We start from the raw sequence: 26,926 nt of genomic DNA, 5'->3' as shown, positions 1-26,926 counted from the left end.
TGCATATACGTTTGAACCGCAGCAATTCCCCAAAGGGAATGCTGGCGATCAGATGTTTAGGGTGGGAACTAGTAGCATGCAATAATGCATTCCCTGCAGTTGGCAAATGCACTAGTCACTAATTTCCCATCAATTATCTGAATCCGCACATCCAGGAAGTCTATGGTGGTCTGGCTACAATGTGATGTGAAATGTAAGTTACATTTGTTAACATTGATTTGGTCAATGAAATTAAGGGCACTAGTACTGTCACCTTTCCAAATCATAAAAACATCATCAATAAAACGTTACCAAACAATAACATTGAGCTCAAAAATCTCCCTGTATTTGTCCATGAGGACCTGCTTCTCCCAGAGCCCCACGTGCAAGCACGCGTAGCTCGGGGAAAAGCAAGCCCCCCATAGCAACACCCTGTTTCTGTCTATACACATCCTTGTCATAAGAGAAAAAATTATTGTCCAAGCACTATGCAGTGAGTGACATTAACATTCTATTGTGCATTAAATAGTCTGCAGATCTTGTATTCAAAAAATGTGCCACCCCTTGTAGGCCGCAGTTGTGTTCAATGCTATTGTATAGCGACTCGATGTCCAGAGTCACTAATGTCAAGCCATCACACCATGTAAAGTCATTAATATGTCTGAGAAAGTCCCCAGTGTCTTTTATGTATGACGGCAAAGCTCTTACCAGATCTTGGAGGTAGAAGTCAATGTATCGGCCCACACGTTCTGTCATACTGTTGATGGCCGATAGGATAGGATGCCCTGGGATAGGCGTCACCCCCTTATGTATTTTTGTTAACAAGTATATAAAGGGCATCTCAGGGTTTGCATTGTACATAAAAGTATATTCCTCTGTGGTAATTAGACCATCATTTTTCCACTTAAGGAGTTCTTTCTTCAGATTTTCTTTTGATTTGTTATAAACCTTCATGGTAGTCTTTTCATAGCAATCTGCATTAGTTAACTGGCGTAGTACTTCCTTATCATAGTCTATTTTGGGCCAGAGGACGATGTTCCCGCCTTTGTCTGATTTTTTCACTATGACCCCCGGATTTTTTCTGATCTTGTCCATGAGTTGGTTGAACTCTCTCTGTTTTTGATCCATATGCCGTTTTTTGAAATTTACTTGAATGTTAAGTTGTTTAATATCCTCGATTACTCGATCATGGAATACGTCATTTGCATCTTTTTGCATTAGAGGCATGAAAGTTGATTTAGGCCTGAATGGGCTTTCGCCTGCGCCCTTTTGCAACAAATCCAGTTCTTTTAGTTTGTTCTGAGTGGAGATTTGGGATGTATTGAGCTCTTCGTTAATGAGCTCATGCATAGCCCATAAAGCCGGAATTTCCGCAACAGTCAATGTTTTTCCTGCTTCACTCAGTTCCTTATTGTTTTTATCTTCTCATCCACTTTTAAGTGCGAAGAATTTTTTTAATTTTAGTTTTCTGATGTAGCAGAACAGGTCTATGCGGGTTGAAGCATAATTGAAATTAGTATTGGGCAATAGTTAAGTCCAAAAGCTAGAAGCTGTTCCTCTGCTTTGGTAAGTGTTAGAGTTGTCAGATTTATAATCATTTTCTCCTCCACCATTACTTCTTGCGCCAATAATTTCGCTTCTTTTTTGGCTTCCCGCTTGCGTTTCCTGAGCCTTGTTCGCCTGATGGTGTCGCGTTTTTTCCGGCCTGATTTCCTTTGATCCGCGGCCTTAATGTTTTCATCCGCTCCTCCACTAAACAATCAACTTTCTCTTCCAAGCTCAGGATCATTGTGTTAGTTGCGCTGGTGTTACTGTCTCTGCTTGAACCGCTTGTGAGGGAATCAGTATCAGTTCCATCAGTTGTTTCATTTACTGGATTTACCTGCAAGATGTTCGGTTTATTTAAATTATCACTTTTTTGTTTGCGTATGCTGTCATATTTTTTTGAAAATGTATATATGTACCCCAAGCGATAATCCTCGAGATCACGAGCAAACTTTTGCACTTTTCATATTTGGATTTTATCCTCATGTTTTTTGAGGCGCTCTTTGATATCCTCCTTTTTCGCTGTAATCCAGTCCTTTTTATCAGATTTACTGAGTTCTTCCTCTATCGCTTCTATTTCCAAAACCAATGCTAGTCGGTCTATGTCTGCATATTTTACAAGGATCTTGACAAGATTCATAGAAGCATGGAGATTGCTTCCGCCCCATTCGCGCAGCATCGCCGGATTTGGTTTTTCAAAACTTGGAGCTAACAGTATTCGTAGCCCACGTGGAACTCGACCAGCTTCTATGTATTTGCTCAATGATTTATATTCCCACCATTTGGTGGTTTCCGATTTCATCTTTTTTTCAAGGTTTTTCAATAGCAGGTTCACATCTTTATTGACATCCTCATTTGTCGTACTAACACTTACATTAACATTCTCTGTAACTTTCGTTAAGTTGTTATACAACGCCTCTGAGTTCGCTTCCCGGTCTCGTGCAGCGTCCGTTACCATTGTTGCCATCTTGCGTGGGAGACAGTTCTTATATTATTTACGGCACCGCAGTGCTCGCTTTGGCAAGGAGAAACTGACCGTGTTTGTGAGCTGCGATAAGCCCCGTCCTGCAAAATCGCCTCTTTTCTACTCACCGATTCGAGAAGACAGTCGTACGCGAGTCCTCCGACTCTAGCGTTGGCGCCTCCCACTCCGATAATCGTGTTTTTCTGGCAGCTTGCGGGGGGTTACCAGCCTTGATTCCTTCACGGAAAATTGCAGCAAAAACGGTTTAAAGGCGGCCACCAACTTTCAGGGCGGGGTCCAAGAAGCGAAAGAAACCGAGCTTTCGCAATTGCTATTCCACTCCTTCCTGCTTCTCCAGGCACGGCACGGAGGACACAAAGACTACCACACAGTTCATCCAGTGCAACAGGTCAGTTTATTATCGCCTTAGTTCTCCTTCTGGCATGACGCGTTTCGGGTATGGACTACCCTTGATCACATAACGGTACACTGGTTTAAGAGACCTTTAAGTACTCATGTTTTTCTCCCTCTTTGCTGAGCACACCACGTGATTCATGAAAAGTGAAGATATACTTAAACATATAAGGCGAGTAGCTCTTTCATTTTTGTGAAGACAGCACATATGGACAATTAAATATTGTGATCAAATATATACTAACTATTCACATATAATTATAACTGCATGAATGCATATGCGGTAAACATGGACTGGATTTGTGCAAATTTACAAATATAAATTACTGTGGCATATGTTCTTTCAATCTATACAATTTGAATAAATTAAATAATTTTCAATAAATTATACATTTATCCATTATTTACACATAACCTCATTGTACAAAAAATATCTATGTACATATATATATGTATATACAACTCCATTATCTATATTTTGTAATATATATTTACATATAATACAAATAAGAATAAAAACAAAAACATGTTCTTGCAGCTTGAATGCTGCCAATATGTGCAAAACTATGCCACTATGTAAACCTGGATATTCTCATTTTACCAGCTCCTATGTTACTAGATACTTAGTTCAAGCCATTGTGCAAATTATCTGCCATATATATACATAAAACACAATCCATCAACAAAGAGGCACGTCAACTCCGAACTCACAAGGATTCCAAGCACATTATTGCACAGTGCGATATGCAGCAGCTTCGCTTATTTTCCCAGTTCCCGACACGCTTCAGCTCTATTCCTGAGCTTTGATCATGAGTGTTGGCATAGTCTCTATTTTTAAAATGACCATGTGTTATTTAAAGACTATTTGGTTTATTATGATGTAGTCTTCAAGTCATATTCACATTAAAGAATGAGCATTTGAACATTTCTAAAACATTAATTTGTGTTCTCAAACTGCAGCGTCTTGTTAAATCATATTCCTTTTTTTCAGATACTGCAGTCAATAGATATTCATATGATTCCAAAGCTCAAATGTATTTACTGCCTCAAAGGTAGCAAGCATGGCATCTGCTTTACACCTACCATTTTACTTATTATAGCTAATTAAAGTCCACAAATAGAAATTAACATGTTCCCCTTGCTCCCATGCTTGCTTCCACTCACAATTATTTTAGGATACGTCCTGTCTTATCCAGTTGAAGCGAATGAGTGAGGCTCCCATTAATGAATCCCACATAAACACCTCCTCTGTTAAGAGAGCACCAGACCCTCCCAAGGCAACTTTGATGTACTAGAATGGAGATCCAGCAAATATGTCCAAGCCCTCACTCCTTTACCAAAGAGGCAAGTCAACTCCAAACTCACAAGGATTCCAGACACTTTATTACACTTATTACACTGTGAGATATGCAGCATTTATGATACACAGTTTCCTTGTGTGCAGGGGATTCTGCAATTATGTACATCAGCCTGTTTCAGTGGACATATTAGTTAACAACATCTTCTTCAGGAAAACACAATTTGTAATATGGGGGAGACTTTGCAGGATAAATTGATACAAGCAGGGAACCCTGGTGATAGTAATAGCCCATCGGCAAATGCTTAATAGACAAATTGATGTGTCTTAAATGTTCTCCCTTGTGTTGTTGTTTTTAAAAAAAAACAGTGATTCATGCTTGTGCAAAGTTGTATATATTCAATTGAAGTTGAATATTTGTTTTCTTTGTTCATTTATGTTTTATATGTTCACTATGCTCAACCCATGCTGCACAAGCCAATGAGGGGGTTGGTTTCGCACATGGCTTGAGCACAGGGCCACGCTAGGCCCTGCAGTGAAAGCCCCTACACACAGTGAGAGGGCTGCACATCAGTGTTGGCCAGTTAGGCACACAGAACTATTACATGTGGTATATAAACATTAAGGAAGTGTCCATACACCTGGCAGCATACCTAATACTTAACAATCTGTGTACCTAGTTGGTGGCCACCTAAATAGCAGAGAATATTTATTATTAAGCCGCCCACTGGAGAAATGCACTAAGAATGCCCAGTTTTCATTTCTCCAACGGTAACTAGAGATCCTCAATTCCATTAAAAGAATGTAAATGTTGTGTTCTAAGCAACCAGGAAGAATCAGAGGCAAGCACGTGATGTCACTTTGCCAGCTCGCCAGTGAGAGGAGGACGGACAGACTGAGGGATTCAAAAGAGAATAAAGAAACTAGGAGACTTTGAGGGAGAGAATGAGGGGGGAGATAATAGATAGGTGATTGCAGAGGTAAGAAAATGGGTCAGAGATTGCAAGACTACATCCAGAACAGATAGATGGAGGATAGTGGAGAGGTTGGAAAGGTTGGAAAGGAGAGTGAGAGACTGGTGAGGGGAGCACAGAGATTGCGGAGAGAGCAGTGAGACTGGGGAGAGACAGGATAGGCAGGTAGAGTAAAGAAATCAAAATACAGACCAGACAGGAAGGAGAAAGAGCTGAGGCTAGGGAGGAGAAAAGACAGACTGGGGTGAATAGTAAGAAGATAGGGAGTGAACGGAGAGACTGACAAGGCGAGCAGAGAGCTTGGGAGTCAAAGGGGGACAGAAAAAGAGGGCAGACTGAGGGGGAGAGGTGAGATATGGAAAAGAGTAGAGAGAATTAAATACAGAAGGGTCAATTTGGGGGAGACCAGAGACATTGGGAGAGCAGAGAAATTGGTGAGGACAGTGGAGAGACTAGGAGTGAGAAGATTAACAGGAAGAAAGATAAGACTACAGGGAAAATATGGGCAATGTGAAGTCAGAAAGGGTAGAATGGGGAAGGGACAAGAATTGGAGAGAGAGTACACACTGAGGATATCAAGGGGAAAGGAACGGAGAGCAGATAATATAGAGGAGATCATGTGGATGGTAAAATCAGAGAGAAAGGTGTGGAGACTAGATAAGCTGAGTTAGAGTAGACAGTTGGTAGCAAAGATGATTTGGGTAGATCCGATTAGCTGAGGCAGGACAGGCAAAGCTGGGGGAGAGACTATAATTGAAACCAGGCAGAATGGAGGGGAAAGAACGGACTGTAATGGAGAGCTGAAAGATGGTGAAGGGTGAAGCAAATAGGAAAGAGGGGTAGTCTGGATGAGCATAGATTGTGAGCTGAGAGACTGTGAAGCACAGTGTAGAGACTGGGAGTAGAAGACAAGATACTAGAGAAGAGCAGACAGACTGGAAAGGAGAGTGGAAAGACTAGGGGAAGTGTGTGCAAGCTGAGGTGGGAGAGGGTAAGCTAAGGGAGAGGGGGCAGGCCGGGAGAGATAACGGACAGAATTTGGAGATAGAAGGGACTGGGACTGGGACTGGGAGAGTTACGATACTGGAAGGAAGAATAGTGTATGGAGTCTTGACTGAGGTGGCAAAGTGAGCTGAAGAACGATGATGGATTCAACCCTGATCTATGAATGGAGGTGAGTGTCTGAAAAGTTTCAGTGTCTGAAAAGTTTCAGCGCTCCGTCCATCTTCTCATTGTGTTTTCTTTGTTTGTCCTAAATTGGCAGGGTAAGTCCAGGTGTGGGTCCCTGGCTCACTTTGCAACTTGATTCAAGCTAGCCTGGCTGAAGAGAGGGTGTTACCCTGAAACCAGTCCCAGGATGCTTGTTTCCAGTCAGGGAAGACCTGGCTTGGCAGTTTGGGCTGGACTGTTCCCATGAGGCACAGGGTCAAGATTGATTTTCAAATAGCTTGGTCTGAACTGAGGTGACGAAGTGAGCTAAAGAACAATGATGGATTTAACCCAGATCTGTGACGGGGGGTGAGTGTCTGAAAAGTTTCAGTGCTCCGTCCATCATCTCCTTATGTAAACATTGGCTTATATCCAATTAGCATATTTAATTACCTTATAAGTCTCTAGTAAAGTGCACTTCATGTGCCCAGGGCCTGTAAATTAAATGCTACCAGTGGACCTTCAGCACTGATTGTGCCACCCACTTAAGCAGCCCTTTAAGAGGCAGTCTGTTATACTTGGCTTGAAACAGCTACACTGGCTTCCTGTGGAGCAGCGTGTGGCTTTCAAAACTGGGTGCATTTTATTTAAATCTCTGCATGACTCTGGCCCTCTATTCATTAGAGACATGTTTAAGAGGTACATACCTTCCCGCAACCTCCGGTCCACTTACAAATCCCTTTTGACCGTCCCATCCTACAAGAGGAAACGTCTCGGAGGCAGCTGTTTTGACCATCTTGCGGCTGGCTTCTGGAACTCTCTTCCCCTTCATCTGAAACTGAATGACAATATCCTCAGTTTTAGACACTCCCTGAAAACCTGGCTCTTTTCTCAGGCGCACTGCTGAGCTGCTTATTCTCTACTGTGACCTATACGCTTCGTTCCTTCCTACAGCGCCATGAAGCCCCCGGGCGTACGAGCGCTTACAAATACATATTAACATTAACATTAACATTTAAATGTTTCTCAGGCCTGCCATTGCAGAGACTGTGTGTGCAGTTATAACCTGTCATTTCAACCTGGCAAAAACATTTTGCCAGACCCAAACATTCCTTTTTAATATATATAAGCCACCCCTAAGGTACACCCTAGACAACCCCAAGGGCAGGATGCAGTACATATATAAAGTAGGACATGCACTTTTACATTTTACATATCCTGTAGTGAAAAACTCTTTAAATGGTTTTCCACCACACCAAGGCCTATCTCTCTCATAGGATAATATTGGAGTTACCTTATTACAATTTATAATTGTAATTTCCAAATGTGAAGAGATAGCCCCTACAAGTTTGGTACCTCTGGTATCACAATTAAAAATCCTAACTGATTGTAAAGTCGGATTTTAAATTGCAATTCTGAAAATGCCAATTTAGAAAGTTGGCATTTCCTTCTTTTAGCCTTTTGGTGACTGCAGCCTATCTCTGGTCACATGACTGGGGTAGTTAGCAGACGGGCTTTGTGTATTCTTACTAGACAGCCACACACAATGGGAGCTTAGGTGTGACTGCGTGGGTCATCACTGGCCAGATGAGAGGGAGGAGCCGAGTCCAGTCTCACTAACTTTGCACCGGAACAAGGTCGCTTGCATGGAAAATCAGTATGAGCCACTACAAGTTTGTCTCTTCACACAGCAAGATTTGATTGCCCACGTGGACCGCCAAGGCAAAGCACCAGCCTGCGATGCTTATCCTGCTCTTGGCACAAAACATCTTGGCAATGAGATGGTAAATCTTCAGCAGGACTAATCTGGGACTGTATCCAACCTGTGATCCATCATGCTTTATGCCTTAAAAATTCATAACTTCAGTTCTACCAATTGGTTTTTGTTATTTTGGTCTTGTTTTATGTATTACGTGTTGCTCTATTGGTCTAACCTGGCGTGGGATCTTTTGTGGGGGGTTTTCACTGTTTTACTGTTTGAATTGTTCCACAAATACCTTACACATTGCCTCTAAATTAAGCCTGACTGCTCTGTGCCAAGCTACCAGGGGGTTCAGCACAGGTTAATTTGGGTAATGCCTGTGCCTTACGCAGACTAGGATTGTGCTTGCTGCATGACCAGGGCTCACACCCCAGTCAATCATTGATTACATTTCTAACACATGTATTTAGGCAGCAGTTGGATAAGTAGTGGTTTGTTTGCTTCTTGCATGACATTTGGCCAAACAGTGCATAATCTGTACTAGTAGCCAGCATACAAGTAAATGCTGAAGTTTCTTTTCTATTTGCACAGCAGCTGGCCAAATCATATATATTTTCTGCTATTCAACTACACATTCAAAGAAACTTCACTATTCCTCCAACTGGGGGCTAAATAGCAGTCTTTAGGTACTATTGAATGGCGGCCATGAAAACAGCAAAGAAACTTTACTATTTGCCTGACCTGTGGCCAAAGAAAGCATATCTGTTTTTTTAGTCAGTAGCCAGGCAAATAGTAAAGTTTTGTTGCTATTTGCATGCCATTTTTTTGTAATCTGCATGGCTGCTAACCAAACAGTGCACAATCTCTACTATTAGATGGCCAAGGGCCAAAGAGTACAAAGTCTTCTTTTTTCCAGCAGGCAGATAAATAGTAACGCTTCTGTGCTATTTGCAAGGTCGACATCCAACTAGTACCTAATGTCTGCGATTTAGCCAGAGGCTTGGTAAATAGTGAAGTTGCTTTCTATCTACAGGGCTGGTGGTCAAACAATGCATTATCTCTACTTTTTAGCCAGTTACAGACTGAGGTTTCTTTGCTGTTTGCATAGCCATAGGCTAAACAGTGCATAATATGTTTTATTAAGCCCACAACCCGCTAGATAGTGAAGTTGCTTTGTTCTTTGCACAACCACAAGCCAAATCTGACATATTATCAGCTATTTAACCAGCGGCTGTATAAATAGTTACGCTTTCCTACTATTTGAATGACCCTTTGCCAAATGCCTCTTAAATAGTGGCTAGATAAATAGTAAAAATGTCTTTGATATTTTCATGGCCGCCATCCAGAAAGTACCTAATGTATGCTATGTAGCCAGCACCTTTAAAAAAAGTTAACTTAAAAAGCCACAGTTAAAGTGCAATTATCAGTGTGAATTAAACAGAAACACCACTGAAATGCAAAATGATGGTTAGTATGCAAGCCATAATAACAGCCATTCAAACCCATACCTTACACACAAATGCTATATTTATAACCTCACACAGATTATACCAAGAAATGACAATACGTAAAAGCACAAAGTAATTAAATTACAACTCATACTCAAAGCAGTAAACAATTCTGCATTCACCGTCTTTAAGAGTGTTAAGGTTAATCTCATCTGAAATCTGAGCAGCCTATGGAGAAAGGGTGAAATGCTCCTACATGTGTTTTAAATGTTCCTTGTTAATGAGAGGAGGTTGGCGACCCTCCCCAATCAGTGTTCATAAGACATCCCGGTACTTTAGCCATGTTGTATGTTTTGTTTATGTGTAAAGATGTGTCAATAGTCAATAGTGAAATACCTTTTATATTGTCATGCAGTGGAAGACCCTGCACTAAGGCGAAGGCGCGTGGCCCAACTGCTTTTCAGCATTGCAAAAAATGAAAGATAAATTGATAAAACACGATGTTATAATCATTTTAATTTTCCCTGCTTAGACAGTTTTGCAGGACGGGGCTGAGTTGAGCTGCTCATAGAGCAGGGAAAGGAGTGGTTGGGGTACTTTCTAAGTGTGCATGAGGGTTTGACCAGCAGTCTTCGGCCGGCCAAACTGTCATGTGCACTTAGCATGTTCTCCACCAGTCTGTATTGGACAGCTTAGGTGAAGAACATGCACGGGTTCCCAGTCCCTGTCTGAGTGCTGAACCACGGCGCTCACACCAATCACAACGCAGCTGTCATGCTGGAGACAGCGGCGTTGTGATTGGCTTAGAGGAGCCTGTGTGCTTCCTGCTTCCGTTCTGGGATTCGTCGGGGAGAGAAGGGGAGGAGAGATGATGGAGTAGAGATGGGGCTGCAAAGAGGTAATTGTATTTTTTTTCTTCACACAACCCCCCACGTTCCCCGATCTGTACCAGCCTCACTGTTTTCATGGCTGCAATCCAGATAGTTCCAAATGTATGCTATATAACCAGAGACTTTAAATAGTACCTAATATATGATATATGACTAGTGACATGTTTAAGAAAAACAACATGAGAAGTTCACTCAAATAGCCACAGTTAAAGTGCAATTATAGGAGTGAATTACACAGAAGCACCACTGAAATGCACAAGTGGTGGTTGGGTATGCAACCCATAATTTGCACGACTGCCATATAAACTATACCTTGCAGATAAATGCTATATTTAGAACATCAGAATAATTATACCAAAAATAAAACCTAAAACACAAACTAATTAAATAACAACTCATACTCAAAAGCATAAATAATTCTGCATTCATTGAGGCTTATTTATAAGCCCCTTGTGCTGCCAGTGCGTCAGTTTTTGTGATGCTCCGGTGGCACAGGAGCCTGCTCCAAATTAACCAGGCAGCACTAAGCCACATTTTTGGGCATATTGTTGCCTTGCAAATATTGTTACCTTTAATGCAGGTTTCTGCATTAAAGTGGCGTGCAGTGGGTGTTGCTGGGGCCATTCCCAGCAACATCCATGGCTTTTTGACACTTCCCCAGATTTACGAGAAATCATAACTCTGAAGCATTGCAAAAAAACGTACACCTCTAAGAAAGGCACAACAAAGAGAAATATCTTTATTTCTCCTAATTTTTTCTTTTTCTATGTGTGCAGCATTCTGCAGCACACATAGAAAGAGGAAAAAGTCTGTTGTGATTTTGTTTGTGCATGAAGGGAAGCTTTCCTGCACAAAAACAATCATCCCTGCAACGCAGGGACATTTGCACCATGGTGCAAAGGTGCCTGCGTTGGCGCACGGCTGCCCTTTGTGCGCCAGCGCAGGAGAAAAGAACAGGAATGCGCCATATCTGATAGATACGCACATTCCTGCACTTTTATTTTGCCGTAGAGCAGTGCAGCAGGAAGGCCTGCGGCGCTGCCCTATTGCAAAAACGAATAAATTGGGCCCCAGTCTTTAAAGCGTTATGGGTAAGCTCACCTGAAATCCGGGCAGCGTATGAAGAAAGGGTGAAATGCTCCTACATGTGTTCTAAATGTTGTTTGTCAATGAGAGGAGGTTGGAGACCTTCCCCAATTCAGCGTACTTAAGAAATCCCTGTGCTTTAGCCACAGTGTAGGTCTTGTGTGTGTGTGAAGACATGTGCACTTCTAGTGCCTTTGCTCTTTAATTTGTAGGTGATGCATGCACAACTCCTGCACATGCCCTATCTATTATGTCTGTGTGAGTAAGTGTGTACTGCTGCTGCTGCCTACCCTGCGGCTCTTCTGTGTATGTGATGTAGAGTTACATCCTGCGCCATTTCTCTGTATGAGGCATCACAAACTGCAGCGATTTGTATTATACCTGCTCCAGTGCTTGATTTGAAAAAGAATAAGTGCCAGGGCTCCAAGTTGTGCCAGTGGTTTGCGATAGCAAACACCAAGAGTGCTGAATACCTAGGTCGCACAGTTTTAATTCCATCTCATGCATCTCCAATCCACCACCAGACACTCCCTGCTCCTTTATCTCACTCTTGCAGGTTTCTGCTTTCTCCCTTTGTCACTGTTTTTGCCCTTATCATTCCGCTTCTTTACCCCTTTTGGTCTCTCTCTTACTCTGGATCAAAGTCTGTTTTGAGAAAATGTGTGCCTCCAAAAGTGAGTTCTGGTGGGCCCCAGCTTCATCCACAAGCACCAATCAAGCACTGGCCTGCTCCCTGAGTGTGAGGGAGCCAATCACAGCTTCGGCTGTCACCCGCCAGACTCCCCACAGCAGTTTCTTGTATTAGGGGCGCTTGCACTGCTGCTGCTCTTGCTGTGTTGTTGTTGCACATTAGTGCAGTTTAGAAAAAAATCATTATAAATCTGAAAACGATTGGCATCATCATTACTTGGTTCTAACGTTTCACTCTGTTCACAGCCACCATCTCAGGCATCTGGAAATCAGGAAGACAACCCCGAAGATTCATCAACTGAATTAATTAGTTATTTATTGTGCTGCAAGATGAAACTGTGTGCTCGTAAGTCTCAGCAATAATACTATTTCAAATCCTTTCACTTGCTGTTTACATATTCATCATGTTTGCCCCAGTAATAACTGTACATACGAAATGCCTCTTGCTGCATAACTGTAATGAGAAGTCAAGAATTGATCATGGACATATTGTGCCTGTCCATAAAGAACTGAAAGACAACCTCAACTGGCAATAGTAGGTGCACATCTAATAACTAAACGGGTGTGGAAATAGCAGAAAATTCATTTAAATACGATCCGTGGACCACAGCATAGGGAAAAGTATATGAAACTGATGCTACCTGTGCAAGAAACCATACTGACTGTTAGCGCTACAGAATGTGCTGCAAGGCCCATGCTGTATTCCTGAATTCACACTAACAGTGTGTGGGGAACTCTGATCCCAAATATACACTTATGCTATGTGGCCTGGCCTAAGCATATGGGGGTATAGCAAAATAACCGACGCACACACCAACAGTGCTGGTCCGGACAGGAAGTGCCAAGCCACTCCTGCCCTTTTATTTATAGCCTTCTGGCCACGCCTGGCCAGAAGGTGATACAACGTGTGGTAGTGCTTCCGGGGCTCAAGGGAGACTCTCGGAGCACTAGAGCGCTACATCCCTTCCCAACTCGGAATTTTGAAAAGTTCGGAATGTATTGTTCAGCATGCAAAGTCCACCAGTCTTTGGCTTGGCCTGGGATTGGGCCTGAGGCTATATCGCCACCTGCCTCTTGTGGGTGTTGATTCTTGAGGGTACCCTGGTGAATGTGGGACGACCTCGTTCGGTGCAGATAGGGGTGGACTAGTACTTGCTTCATCCACTCCGGTCCCTTCTCCTGTTGCCGCTTGTTCTTCCTGGCCATTGGGTTGTTCTTGAGTTGGTGGAATTTGCTTGAACCACAATATATTTCGGGTTACCTCTTCTCCATTCCGGTTGGCCGTTATTGCTGTGCCTCTTGTTTCTGTAATGGTCCAGGGTTCAGGTTCGAACGGCGTTCAGAACTTCCCTCCTGGTCTTCGGGTCCTAATCAACACTGTCTCTCCGGGATGTAGGACTCTCGCCTAAGCTCGTCGTTGTTGACTTGCCTTTTCATTTGTCCTTTTCCTTCGTTCCTGGGTGTTTGTTGGTGAGTATGGTGCGGGAGTTCAGTTGTTCGCCATGGGGAGTAAGACTCTTCTCGGTCCGGCTAACATCAGTGCCCATGGTGACCGTTGTGTAGTGCTGTGGGGGGTGCTCCGGTACTCTCTTAGAAATAGCTGCAGTGCTTCTTCAGGATCACTTCCTTCTGAGGTGGCTATTCGTAAGATCTTGTTTATTGTCCTCATAAATCTTTCCACCTCGCCGTTGGCCTGAGGCCGTTGAGGCGTGATCCTCCGGTGTGTTATGTCTAGGGTCTGTAGAAAGTCCTTAAATTCGCTACCCTGGACCGGGGGACCGTTATATGTTTTGATGACAAGCGGGACTCCGAACATGGCAAACGACTTGCTGAGAATGGGGCGGATGTTCGCGAAGATGGTGAATGCCGCCAGATCCACTATGGGATATTTTGTGTAGCTGTCGATCAGTACCACGGTGACTCTCCCATCCGGGAAGCTTCCAAAATCTAAACTGAGCCATGACCATGGGGATGGAGCAGGGTCTTCTGTAATTACTGGTGCTGGAGCATCGGGGTTGCTGGTTATCTGGCACGCTCGACATTGTCGCACTATGGTATCGACACTATTCTCTAGATCGGGGAACCATACTTTCTCGCGCATCTGGGCTTTCATCCTGTTTGGTGCCTTGATGTCCCTCATGAGCTAATATTGTCACTCTCTCTTGCAGTGCCTTTGGGATTACTACTCGGGACCCTCTAAGTATCAATCCGTTGTCTGCACTGCTTAGGTCATTGTGTACTCTCCAAAACTGAGTCAGGCGTGTTCTGTCCGCCTTGTTCCACCCACCAACATTCTTTAAGAAGTTTCCCCACGAGCCTGACTGTAGGGCCTCCTTCACACGTTGGATGACTACATCAGTGTTGTACTGAGCTATGATGGTGCCCGCTGTGAGGGCTCGGGGACATGATCCGGTCGATAGCATGTTCACGAATGCTTCTGCCTGAAGTTCTTGCTCCGTGGTGTGATGTCCTTCTAGTGACGGGTGGCGTGAGAGGAAGTCCGCAGGGTTCCTTGCCCCAGGGCGGTATACTAGGTCCATTTGATATTGTTGGACCTGGATGGCCCACCGCTCTATCCTCTGCAGGGGGTGAGGGGCTGTGCCCCTAAATAGAGGTATTAGCAGCTGGTGGTCCATCACCATTCTGAAAGGGTGTCCAGAGATATAGAGGTGAAAGTGATTGCAGGCCCATTTGACAGCCAGGGCCTCTCTTTCAATTTGAGAATACCTCGACTCCGTTGCGGTTAAGGCTTTGCTTGCAAAAGCTAGAGGGGCCCATACTCCGGGTTCTGTTTCCTGTGAGAAAAGGGCTCCTAGGCCGACAGGGCTGGCGTCTACTAATATTTCTGTGGGTTTGGCTGTGTTGAAATACGCCATGGTGGTGCTGTCAAGCAGGGCCGTCTTGATGTGGTGGAATGCATTGTCTTCCACTTCTGTCCATTTCCATGGGTTCTCTTTCTTTGTTAAGTTTCTCAACGGTTCCGCAATTGTGGCTAGATTAGGGATAAACCTTGCGCAGTATTGCGCCATCCCCAGGAAACTCCTCACTTACGACGCGGTGGTGGGTGCAGGGGCGTTTTTGATGGCATGTGACTTGCATGGGTCAACCTTGACTCCTTCTGAGTCAAATACGTAGCCAAAGAATTCGATAGATTTCTTGAAAAACTGGCATTTTTCTTTGTGCAATGTTACGCTGTGTTTATGTTACGCTGGGTTGTGCAAGTCTTTGCAGTGTGGCTTTCAGTCTGTGATGGTGTTCCTCACTCGTCTTGGCGTGGATTAAAATGTCGCCGCTGACATTTAGTACTCCTTGTAGTCCAGATAGTATCTCCTTGATGGTATTCTGGAAGATCTCCGCAGCGGACGAGATTCCAAAATTTAGTGTTTTGTACCTTCTCAATCTTAAGTGCGTCGAGAAGGTTGTTATATACCGGCTCTCCTCCGCTAGCCTCAGCTGATGGTACCCCGCGTTGAGGCCTAGCTTGGAGAACCATTGGGCTCCGTTCAAATCCGTCAAGATATCATCTACGGTGGGTGTGAGGTGTTGCTCTCGCCGTATGGCTTTGTTGGGGAGCCTCATATCAATGCATATCCTAATTTTTCCGGGCTGACACGGTTTCTCTGCTATCACCATGGGGGACACCTTCTCAATCACCCCTTGTGCCTCCAGTTGGTTCAGTTCTTGCTCTACTGCTGTGCGCAGGTGAAACGGGATTCTCCGGTGTCTTAGTGCTACTGGTTGTATGGCAGGGTCTATGTGTACCTTGATAGGCGGGCGCCTGATGGTTCCGAGGCCTTCAAACAGCGAGGGGAACATTTGTAAGATGTCTTCAGTCTGGAGTGCCTTTACTGCATTCGCAAAAGCGTTGAGGCAGAGGTCTTACGCAGTGTTGCTTCCCACTCGTAGGTCTGCCTCCTTGTCTATCACATGAAATGTCGTCATCACTTCTTGGTCTTCCGCTTTGACCTGCACCAACATCTTCCCTCACAGCGGGAGTGGCTTTTGGCTGCCATATGTGAGAATTCGGGCCTTGGAAAGGACCAGTTTTGGTCTTGGTTTCAGGGACTTGTAGTGTTGGATGCCCATTACGTTGACCGTGGCCCCTGTGTCAATGATTCCGGTCACTGGTGACCCATCGATTTGTATCTGACATTTCGGCAGGGGTCTTCGTCTCTTCTTCAGCTCGCAGACAGACGATACTAAGTAGCATTCATCATTTTCATCAGTGGAGGATTCGTCGAATTGTGATTGCGGTTGTCTTTGCGTTTTAGCTGATCGTGATGATGCAGCGTCCTCCAGCGACAGCTGCTTTATGGATCCAGTGGCTGTTTTTTTTCCTGAAAACTTCGTCCGCGAAAGCCTCCTCTGCATACCGTTGTGAAGTGGTTAGGCACTCCGCATTTGGAACATGTCTTCCCACGTGCTGGGAAGCCATCTTGGTTATTTTCTTCTCTGCCACAGTATCGGCATGGTGCTCGGCGTTGTGTCCTGGTCGGCCATCTTCCTCTGCCTCCTCGGCTAAAGCTGCGGGCTGCGTCTACTCTTTCCGTCTTTATCGTTGTTCCTGCTTCTGAGCGTGAGTTTAGAGCTGCTTCCATCGCGGTGGCCCGGGCATCTGATAGTTCATGGGATCTGGGGAGGATTAGTATTTCTTCAAGGGATATGCGGGGCTGCCTCAGGATAAGAGTCCTCAGATGCTTGTTTCGACATCCCTGAAGGAGCCGCGCCGTCACTTCCTTCTTTTCATCGTCTTCCGTGCACGTGCTTATGAGGTCTCTCAGGCATGCGTGGAACGCGTCCATTGTTTCTCCTTCCCTTTGTTTGGATTGCCGAAATTTGAAGTGTTCGTAGTGTGGGTTTAATTGGGGATCAAAGCGGGCATTCAGCGCAGTAACTGCCGCATCATAGTCTGTGTTAGCTCCGTTATTCGGCAAGTGCTTAAACAATTTATGCAGTTCTGTGCCTCCGAAGTGTAATAGTAGTGACCTCTTCACCTCGTTGTCTTTCTCCCTCATGGCGGTGAAGTAGTTGTTGAGCTGCCCTAGCCACACTGCCCACCGTGGCGCTGCTGTGCCTGGGTCGATTAACTCACTGAATGGTGGCAAGGCTTGCATCTGTGAATGAGCTGATGGGATAGGAGGCTGGGCTACAGGGACTACTGCTTGAGCTGGGGTCCCTGCTTGCTGTACTGGGGCTGCTGCTTTTGGCACTCCTCCCGCTGCTCCTCCTTGGTTGACAGATAAGTTCTGGCTTGGGGCCGGTGGTTTACTCCTATTCTTGTGTTCCTGTCTCTATTATTTTTTTTCCACTTGCCTTTGCTGGTGCTTGTTTGTGGCAATGTCTCAGCTGGGCTGTACTTGTTGTCAGGCCCCCGGTCGTGTTGTTTCAACCTGTCAGCCTAGGACCTTGTTCATTCAATGTACAGTACTTAGGCACTGCTAGGCTGTTTGCCTTTGCTTGTGCTTGTTGTGCCTCTTCGCCTGTTTTGGATGCCCTCTTTGTGAGGACTGCTCCCAGCGTGGGCCTCTGTCTGGCTTACTTTGAGCTTCGTGCTGTGCTGAGCGCGTGTGATTCTCTTGCTCGCGTGTGCTTGTGCGGGCCTCGTTATCTCTGGGCGTCGGCCTCGTCTCTTCAGCGCATGCGTGCACTGCCGGGCCGGCCGTCCGCGTCTTCCTGGTGCGGCGCCTCGTCTCTCGCCACTTGAGCGGCCTCGAGCCTTGATCACTGGTGCACCACGCAGCTCCTGGCATCTGCTGCTTACCGGTAGGGGATTTCTTCGTTCGCGTTGCGGGCCTGTCCCGGTTTTCTTCTTCTGGCTCTGGTGCTGCTGCCGGTGTCGTCGAGCGGTGCCGCTCAGGACGTGTGGCGTCTGCGGGCCACGCTGAGTCAAAGAGATCCCACCCTCGTCACCAGTGTGGGGATCTCCGATCCCAAATATATACTTATGCTATTTGGCCTGGCCTAAGCATATGGGGGTATAGCAAAATAACTGACGCACACACAAACAGTGCTGGTCCGGACAGGAAGTGTCGAGCCACTCCTGTTTTTTTATTTATAGCCTTCTGGCCACGCCTGGCCAAAAGGTAATACAACGTGTGGTAGTGCTTCCGGGGCTCAAGGGAGACCCTCGGAGCACTAGAGCGCTACACAGTGGACACAAAGATAATCAAGGTCATGTTACAGGTACTAGATATGAAGATAAAAGGGATGATGAGGTTGCATTGGTGCGTAGGGGGGTGGAGCTGACGTAGCATATGTCCCCCAACAATAAGTTGCCATTATTTTGCATACCCCGTAACTCCCTTGGAAACCATTTAGGAGGGACATTTGAGGGGGCTTGCAACGTTCATCAGAGCCCCTCCCCCTTCTTCTGAATAGGAGCTGGGGGGGTCACATGTGCAGACATTGTGAGTGTGCCTGGAGCTATGCTGTCTGTATTTTTCCATACACACCCTGTACCCCAGCTGTTGGGATAGGAATCACCCCAGCATGGTATACAGGCATGTTCCACTGACCTGAGTGCCCAAATGCATGTGCACCTGACTTTCATTTTGGCTCTAGTGTCGTACAAATATAAGCGTGTGCACAGAGACATAGGACTATCAAAGGTGCTGGACCTGTCACTTTAAGGGGTGCAAAAGTGTGCATGAATAACGAAGGAGGAATACTGTCCCTGTCCTGGGCAGAGCACACAAAGTGATGGCCGCAGCATGCTTTGTTTATTGAAACTGATAATGTGGCCAGACCCTATTATTTGTGTTACCTAGAGTGTGGCCTACACACCCTTTTTGTGCAAAGTTCCGCTATCATGTGTATGCCCAGAACCTTTTTTTGGCATAAAGTGTGTCTGGTTTGCAAGCGCATACAACATATGCAGTTGTGTGGCTCTGTGTGTGAGTGAGCCTGAGTATTGAAGCTAGTGGGATCCAATTTGCCCTTGTCTTGACATGACCCAAGATGGAGGATAAGGACTGCTTCCTGAGATAAAGGAAGTGTATTGTCTGCATTTCTTTGACTTGCAATGCAGATCTGAATACTGAAGTGTGGGGGATGGAGTAAAGGCTACCTTTAGAAATTCCATCAGGACTTGTGTTACCCAGGGTCTGTAGACAGGTTCTTCCTGCGCACTGGTATTTGGTTGACTGTAGGGATTGAGGTGGAACTTCATTTTCTATTGTGCTAGGTGAAGACATTTATAAATCAGACATACATTTTTTCCATTCCTGATTGCTACTTCAGAGATGCAGAGTACACCCAGCCACAGAAACCTCACACTCCCATGTCTAGTAGGTACTCCAGTCTGGAGACAGCCCCTCTGCTGCCTACCTTGAGAAGCACCACTGTTGCACAGTGGATTTGCCTGGAGAACAGGCTGAGAAGGAGACTTAAAAAGTGAACAACCTCACAGCAGTTCCGAATTTTCAGACAGTGGATCCACATACCTCCCTAGAAAGGAGTATAAAAACGGGGACCCAAACCACCCAGCTTTGTTCCACATACAAGTCCTTCGTGACCCAGGAAGAGAGCGTTTCTTAGAGTACTCAATGAATTCTGTGTGATCGGGGCAGATGCCTGCTTGTCGGACAGTTTTCCAGTGTTAACGGGGCATCAGCTGCAGCCTGCATCTTCTGATGTATGAGTTAATGATCTTCCCGAGTGGCAAGAAGCCTGCCTACTGACAGGAAAGGAGTCTGTCTGACCCTGCAGCATTTCAAACCGTCCAGGATGGAAGAGGACCAGCATTTCTCAAATACTGAGGGGCATTCAGAGAAGGGTGTCTATCTGAGGGCAAGTTAGACGCAATGCACGCTGCAGCGGGTTCCTCAGTTGTTTCCAAATGGTCCCTGGCTGGACCCACCGCAAGTATCTGTGCCTGACAGCCCAATCGGGGATGCTCCTGCTTTCGAGGCTGAATCTGCCTGCACTAGTGTTGAGGCCAACTGGATCTGCTCCTGATGAGCAAGGAAAAGGCTAATGTATACCTGCTGCACCACCACGAGTAAGAAAGAAAAAACTTTGAGGATGCATTTGACCTGCTAGGGAAATACAGATAGGTGAGTGTTGGATAGACCTGTCAGGATGACGTTGGCTTAGTTCACTCGAGGTAGAACCAGAACTTTTTTGGTCATTCAAATGTCTGTAGAAGAGATGTAGCTCTTGGTACCAAACACTGTTAGCTGTCTGATTTACAGGCGTGTGTAAAAGCAAATTGCTATTGAGGATGAACCCCAAGGACTTCAGGTTTAAAGGACTCCAGGTTTGGGTGCGAGTCAGAGGTTGCATTGCATTCATAGCTAAAAGGAGAATTGCCATAACATGACTGCATTATTTGGGGAGTTGAGATGAAGAGGGGGAGTAATTTATTTTGGGGTTTAGTAGGAAGTCATATTAGGGAATCCAGAAGTGGAGGGTACTCAGGACGTGGAAGAGCCTAAGGATTTGATCTTCAGAGGGAACTCTTAAGTAAAGGTGTCAGTCTAATACATATAGTGAGCATAAAACCTGCACATTTTAAATTCAGTTAATAGAATCAAGTGACAGTTGATGAGATGTAGATTTCAAGGGATATCATGTAGGAGTTTTAAGGAAAAGACCAGGGCACATATTCTCTTGTGTAGAATGTGGTAAAATTGTCTCCCCTCTACAACCCATATAGCAGATACACTATCTTGTGACTGAAAATAAATGTTATTTTATGCAGCAAGGATCTGAAAGGTGCTAAATTCCCCTCAGGAGAGGTATCCAGGTGAACTAGACCTCTGTAGAGAGAAACAGGAAATAGAAAGGAATGGTTGTGGTGATGTTAGAACAGCCAGTTCTTCAGGTTTTGTTAAAGATAAATTGTTGGACGGATGGAGAGTGGGGGAGGAGGTTCACGGTTTAAACCACGAGATAAGAGAAGGAATGTCCTCCAATGCACATGTGGCAGATGAATGGAATAACTGTAAGATTAAGTGTACTGGAGCAGAGAGCTCTAGTCAAGCTATATATGATTACCCTACTACTCAGATAGTGAGGGCCAGTGTCATAAACTGCTTATTGCAAGTGACAAACAACTTAAGGGTGACACGTTTATGAATATGTAGGCAATTTCGGGACCTTGAGGTGAGGAGACATTGAGGTGCAAGCAGGGAGTTTACAAACCAAGGAGGCAGCAGCGCTCTGTACAATTTAAGCGCTTGTTACGAGGTACTTAGGAATCTCGTCATAGAGCGCGTTGCCATAATCAAGACAGCTGATGATCAAGGCTTGGGTAACTAACGGTCAAATGGGTGCTTATGGGGAGTCACCTGAATATTTTGCAAAGCATTCTGAGGATGACATAACAAGCAGAAGAGATGAAGGCCGTCTGCTCACTCATAAGGAGATTGTTGTCCAGAATGAACTCTAGGTTCCTGACTGATTTAGAAGGTACAGGCAGGTCGCCTCATTCTTTTTGCCACCATGTCTCGCATTAACCGAGGTGGACTTCCCAAAGAGGACCACCTCTCTCTAATCTCCATTGAGCTTTAAACAGTTTTTCTTTATCCAGCTTGCACTTGGTACATTTAGACAGTGAATTTGACCCTAGTTTCTGGGACGTTTTCAGTAATTGACACAATGAGCTGGATATCAATGTGAATTTCTACTTGCAGTGGAAGGCTACTTTGACTAGTAGGATATACTTTAAAGTATTAGATTATTTTATGAGCCCCCTCAAAGTTTTAACTAAATTATCTGACCTTTATATATTTTCATTTCTTGGTGCATAGATGTGGAGTTAGGTGTAGAAAATCTGTACATACTTATCTGTCGGTATTTTGTCCTCAATATTTTGGCTTTGATATTAGGGAAGTACAATATTCAGTGCTCAATATTTTGGACCCACACTTTAAGTCCATACATCTAAACACCTCATGATATTTTATTCTCAATGGAGAAAATCTTATAAATGGGATAATATATACCAGCAAATTACGCACACATTAATTTCCTTCACCATATGTTGAAATATGGAATTTGAAGAAAAGTCTTCACTCTAATGAGTTACAAGGGAGTGTAACAAAATATAGTTAATTTATGGAAATCGGAAAACTGTATAGAAATCTGTATCCGTGTGAAAACGTACACTGAGAATACGTTTTTTTACAAAACAAATGACTCCAAAATTTAGAATACATATTTCACAACATTATGTAACTATCACCCTACAAATATCGCTATCAGAATGTAATTGCTAAATCCAATCAAACTGGCTTCCTACATATTTTAGGAACGGTCTCATATATATGTAAGTCCAGTCCTATTACAACTAAGGGCAAGTAGTTGATAACATGATTAGGTTCAAATCGGAATCTTCATAGGAAGATATTAATGTATGTACAATTGATGGTTGTGCTAATCTAAATTTTGGAGTCTAATTGCTTGCAGAAGATAACTTTCAATTAATTAAGTCCTTTCTATAAGTACAATGCAATTCACTCCAGGAATACTGCTAAAATGAGCTTCATGAAGAATGGCTTGCCGAAAGGAGTCATCTAAAAACCAAGGAAAGAATCACTTTATAAACAAGAGTGAAAAAGAAGGTTAATTAAAATGGGGAACAGATGAAGAAGAATATGACATGTTATATTTCAGTGTGAACTAAACATTACATTTAGTTAAAATTTATATATTGGAAAGATTTCCTATTAATTTCCTACTTTTCCTCACTTAATTTGATAGCAATCGGACACTCTGCTAGCAAAATAGTTTCTAGGTTATACATTTATGTATTTTTGTGAACCCCTTATTGCCTAAAGTGTTAGCATTAAGCTAGATGTATGTTGTGTTATGTAGGAGGTTGAAAATTAAAATATAAGAATGGTATTTTAGAAACGTCTTTACTGTTGTCCGTCTGGCACTCAAGTGTAACATTTATTAACTTCTCTTGTTTTTCACTGTTTTAATTTTGTGCTACTCACTCCTTTTAAGTGTTTTGTCCAGGAACACTCTATTCAAATGAAGTTAATTGAGAAAGCGGGATTTCCACTTGCAAGTGGAGGTGTGCACATCCATAACATGGCCTGAGTGGTCTTATCACGATCTTTTCACCCTTTCCATAATAAAATCCTTATACCTTTTTCTTGATTTTAAACATGATTTATTTTTATTCTTTAGTTCTTCAACGTCAATTGAATTATTCCATTCATTTATGACGGTTTATTACTTTAACATTCAACATCTACCCAATGCATTTCGGGTCAGAGTCGACCCTTCCTCGGGGGTCTGTGTAGGAAAACAAGAAATATAATGAGCTAAACAGCTACTATTTCAATATAGTTATCTTCATACAGTCATTCAATCAAGTGCTATCTAGAATTTTATCTAGTAACATTTCCAAAAATACATGAAGTACTCGAGCCATTTCAGTTACATTCTCATTCAATCACGATGGTAAACATTGCCGAGCGAAATCTTTGCCAAAAACAATAACATGAACCCCTGTTCATGAGTTGCTGACTCAATTAATCTCAAAACATGAAAAGTATACTTCAAAGTAAATTGCTAACATTCTATACGTTACTCAAGTTTAAAAATTCAAGATTAAATTAAAGAATTAGCGTGCAGAAACTAAACAAACATTATGTCTACACTTACAGCCAAATGTCAAGTATTGCGTGCCGCATTCTCTCTGCCACTCCAGGTGCCGGTATCTTACTCTGGTGCATTGACACTAGTTTTAAGCAGTTCGATAGGCTCAAACCGCGAACACATGACCGCTACTCAGTTAGAGTGTGAACTGTTCTATTTTTGTTCTATTTTTGTTTATTAAAACTTGAAGTATGTTTAGAATACTAAATCGTGCTAGCATGGATTTTGGATCTAGTAGTTTGAATTTAGCAGTAAACATCCGCGGCGCGTAAAATTACGTTTTCACATAAGCATTGTGCTGATATCAATCTGGTTTAACAACTAATTCGTTACTAGCACGATTTAGTATTCTAAACATACTTCAAGTTTTAATAAATGAAAATAGAACAGTTCGCACTCTAACTGAGTAGCGGTCATGTGATCGCGGTTTGAGCCTATCGAACTGCTTAAAACTAGTGTCAATGCACCAGAGTAAGATACCGGCACCTGGATTGGCAGAGAGAATACGGCGCGCAATACTTGACATTTGGCTGTAAGTGTAGACATAATGTTTGTTTAGTTTCTGCACGCTAATTCTTTAATTTAAGCTTGAATTTTTAAACTTGAGTAACGTATAGAATGTTAGCAATTTACTTTGAAGTATACTTTTCATGTTTTGAGATTAATTTAGTCAGCAACTCACGAACAGGGGTTCATGTTATTGTGTTTGGCAAAGATTTCGCTCGGCAATGTTTACCATCGTGATGGAATGAGAATGTAACTGATATGGCTCGAGTACTTCATGAATTTTTGGAAATGTTACTAGATAAAATTCTAGATAGCACTTGATTGAATGACTGTATGAAGATAACTATATTGAAATAGTAGCCGTTTAGCTCATTATGTTCCTTGTTTTCCTACACAGACCCCAGAGGAAGGGTCGACTCTGACCCGAAATGCATTGGGTAGATGTTGAATGTTAAAGTAATAAACCGTCATACATGAATGGATTAATTCAATTGACGTTGAAGAACTAAAGAATAAAAATAAATCATGTTTGAAATCAAGTAAAAGGTATAAGGATTTTATTATGGAAAAGGTGAAAAGATCGCGATAAGACCACTCAGACTCACGGACTCCTACCCCACCTTCAAGAAAAAACTAAAAACCGCACTATTCCCTACTTCAGAATAATCAATATGCTTCCAGGTTCCCGCCTTGGTTTTACTGTTATTTTTTGCAGCACCGTGATATTCTTGTAGGATGAATGTTGCGCTTTACAAATACACCTAACAATAACAATAACAATGTTATGGATGTGCACACCTCCACTTGCAAGTGGAAATCCCGCTTTCTCAATTAACTTCATTTTAGAAACGTCCAGATTTTCAAATTATTGCCATTTTAGAACGTTATTTTTTAAAACAAGTATTTTTTATCAGAAAGTGCACATATTTTTGATTATCACTTTTGAAAATATTGATGTGCAAATAAATATTTTTTTTTTCTAGAAAATGGAATGTTTAAAGTTATCATGATTTTGAAACCTATTGGGATTTTGAAAACGATTACCATACTTTTAAGGAAAAGATCAAACATGTTTTGGAAACAAAATTGTCAGACTGAGCGAAAGAGGCCACATTCTTGATGGGAGTTAGAGCTGATCTCCAAACTTCTCTGAGAAATCTGTAGCTTATTTTTGATATCTTGGCAGGAACAGAAAGGGTTTTCTCTGCAAAAAAGTAAGTGCATGTGACACATGGACACCAAAATCAAAACATTAGAGTTCAGCAACAAGCACAATACATTTCCCAAACCAAAGTAGCTAAAAAGACTTAATCTAATTACAAAATTCATACAAATCAATTTAAAAAAAGGTTGCGATGTTTACTGCATTTAAAGCAATTTCTGGAAGTGAGCTATTAAACATACCAACGTTTTACTTATGCATCTCTGAAATGACCAGGACTGGGCCACATTGCATTTGTTTTTTAGCACTGAAACTAAGCAATTGCCTCATTTTGACATGTAGTAAATGAATGTTTAGAAAGTAGTGATAGAAACAAATATCCATCCATTTTGAACATCATTTCTGGTGCTTCAGGTGTTCCCATAATGTCCACAGAATGTTTCTTGGACACTATGCTGCCAGTTCAAGAGGGAAAAGGGATTTTTTTCACTTACAGTCCAAGGTCACAGCTCCTGTTTTGGACTGAAGTCTTAAATCATATTAGAGCACGCTGCTGCCTTGTAGAGGAATGCAAGCCCCACGATACACCACCAGCTTACAGGAGGGGAGGAGGAGCCACACCCCATTGCGCACAAAGAACTACTTTAATCCCAGCTGCGTGGGATGTGCTCTGCCTAGGAGGGGACTGCAAGCCCCACGGTGACCACCAGCTGACAGGAAGGGAGGAGGAGCCATACCTCCTATGGGCATGTATTCCTACTTCAGTCCTCACTGCGCATCACAGCGTGCCGGCCAAGGGCGGGCCCATTCATGACCGTCAGCGACAGAAAGCGGCAGGGCCAGGCCACATCTCTTGATCCTGCACCTGGATAATGCCTGGACATTGCTGGTAAGCCTGTTATCTCAGCCGTACTATTGGATTTATGGAGTGCCCCTCTGTTTTCTTTCTTTAAAAAAAACAAACTCCCATGGTTCCACTTTCGACTGTGATTGATTAGATTCCACTATATACTGATCTGCTACTGAAGTTTTTTATGGGAAAAAGAAAGGCAGCCGACCATCCTCGGGGTGCTGGGAAGGAACATATGACCGCTCTGAGAGATGAGGCTGAAAACTCGACAGGTTGTTGACAACTCAATAGTGGAGGTAGAGGATATCCTCAATAAAGGGAGAAACCTGCATGCGGTGCAGGCTTTCAAGGCTTTAAAATCTAACATAACTCAATTTTACAAAGAGAAGCCAAATTAAGTTTATCCTAGTGCAACACACCCTGCCAACTAACTAAAAGTAGAGGAGGCAAGGGCCATGAACTCTGTTACTTCGCATGTCACACAGATAGCCTCTACCAACAGCCAGCTGCAATTTGAAGCTCTACCACCTGATCAGCCCACCAGTTTGACCCTCTTAATCTCTATCAATCATCATATTTCTCTAACTAGCCTAGACAAAGAAATAGAACTGCCTTTTACATCTGATCTGGTACCTAATGCTTTGTGTTTTGACAAT

The 26,926-nt window shown here is 43.4% G+C and overlaps 1 protein-coding gene across 1 annotated transcript in view; it reads left to right on the top strand.

The window, feature by feature from the left end:
• LOC147685222 (uncharacterized) overlaps positions 1 to 26,926 on the top strand; it is a 96,653-nt gene that overhangs the window by 33,187 nt on the left and 36,540 nt on the right. Inside the window, exon 2 of the mRNA XM_086939601.1 lies at positions 12,385 to 12,484. Coding sequence (XP_086795727.1) covers positions 12,385 to 12,484 — 100 coding nt within the window. The remainder of the gene's footprint in view (positions 1 to 12,384; positions 12,485 to 26,926) is intronic.

Source organism: Lissotriton vulgaris, chromosome 10 (assembly GCF_964263255.1).
Source record: "Lissotriton vulgaris chromosome 10, aLisVul1.2, whole genome shotgun sequence".
NCBI lineage: Eukaryota > Metazoa > Chordata > Amphibia > Caudata > Salamandridae > Lissotriton > Lissotriton vulgaris.
Note: the sequence above shows the minus strand (reverse complement) of the source record. Positions and strands in the feature narration are given on the sequence as shown.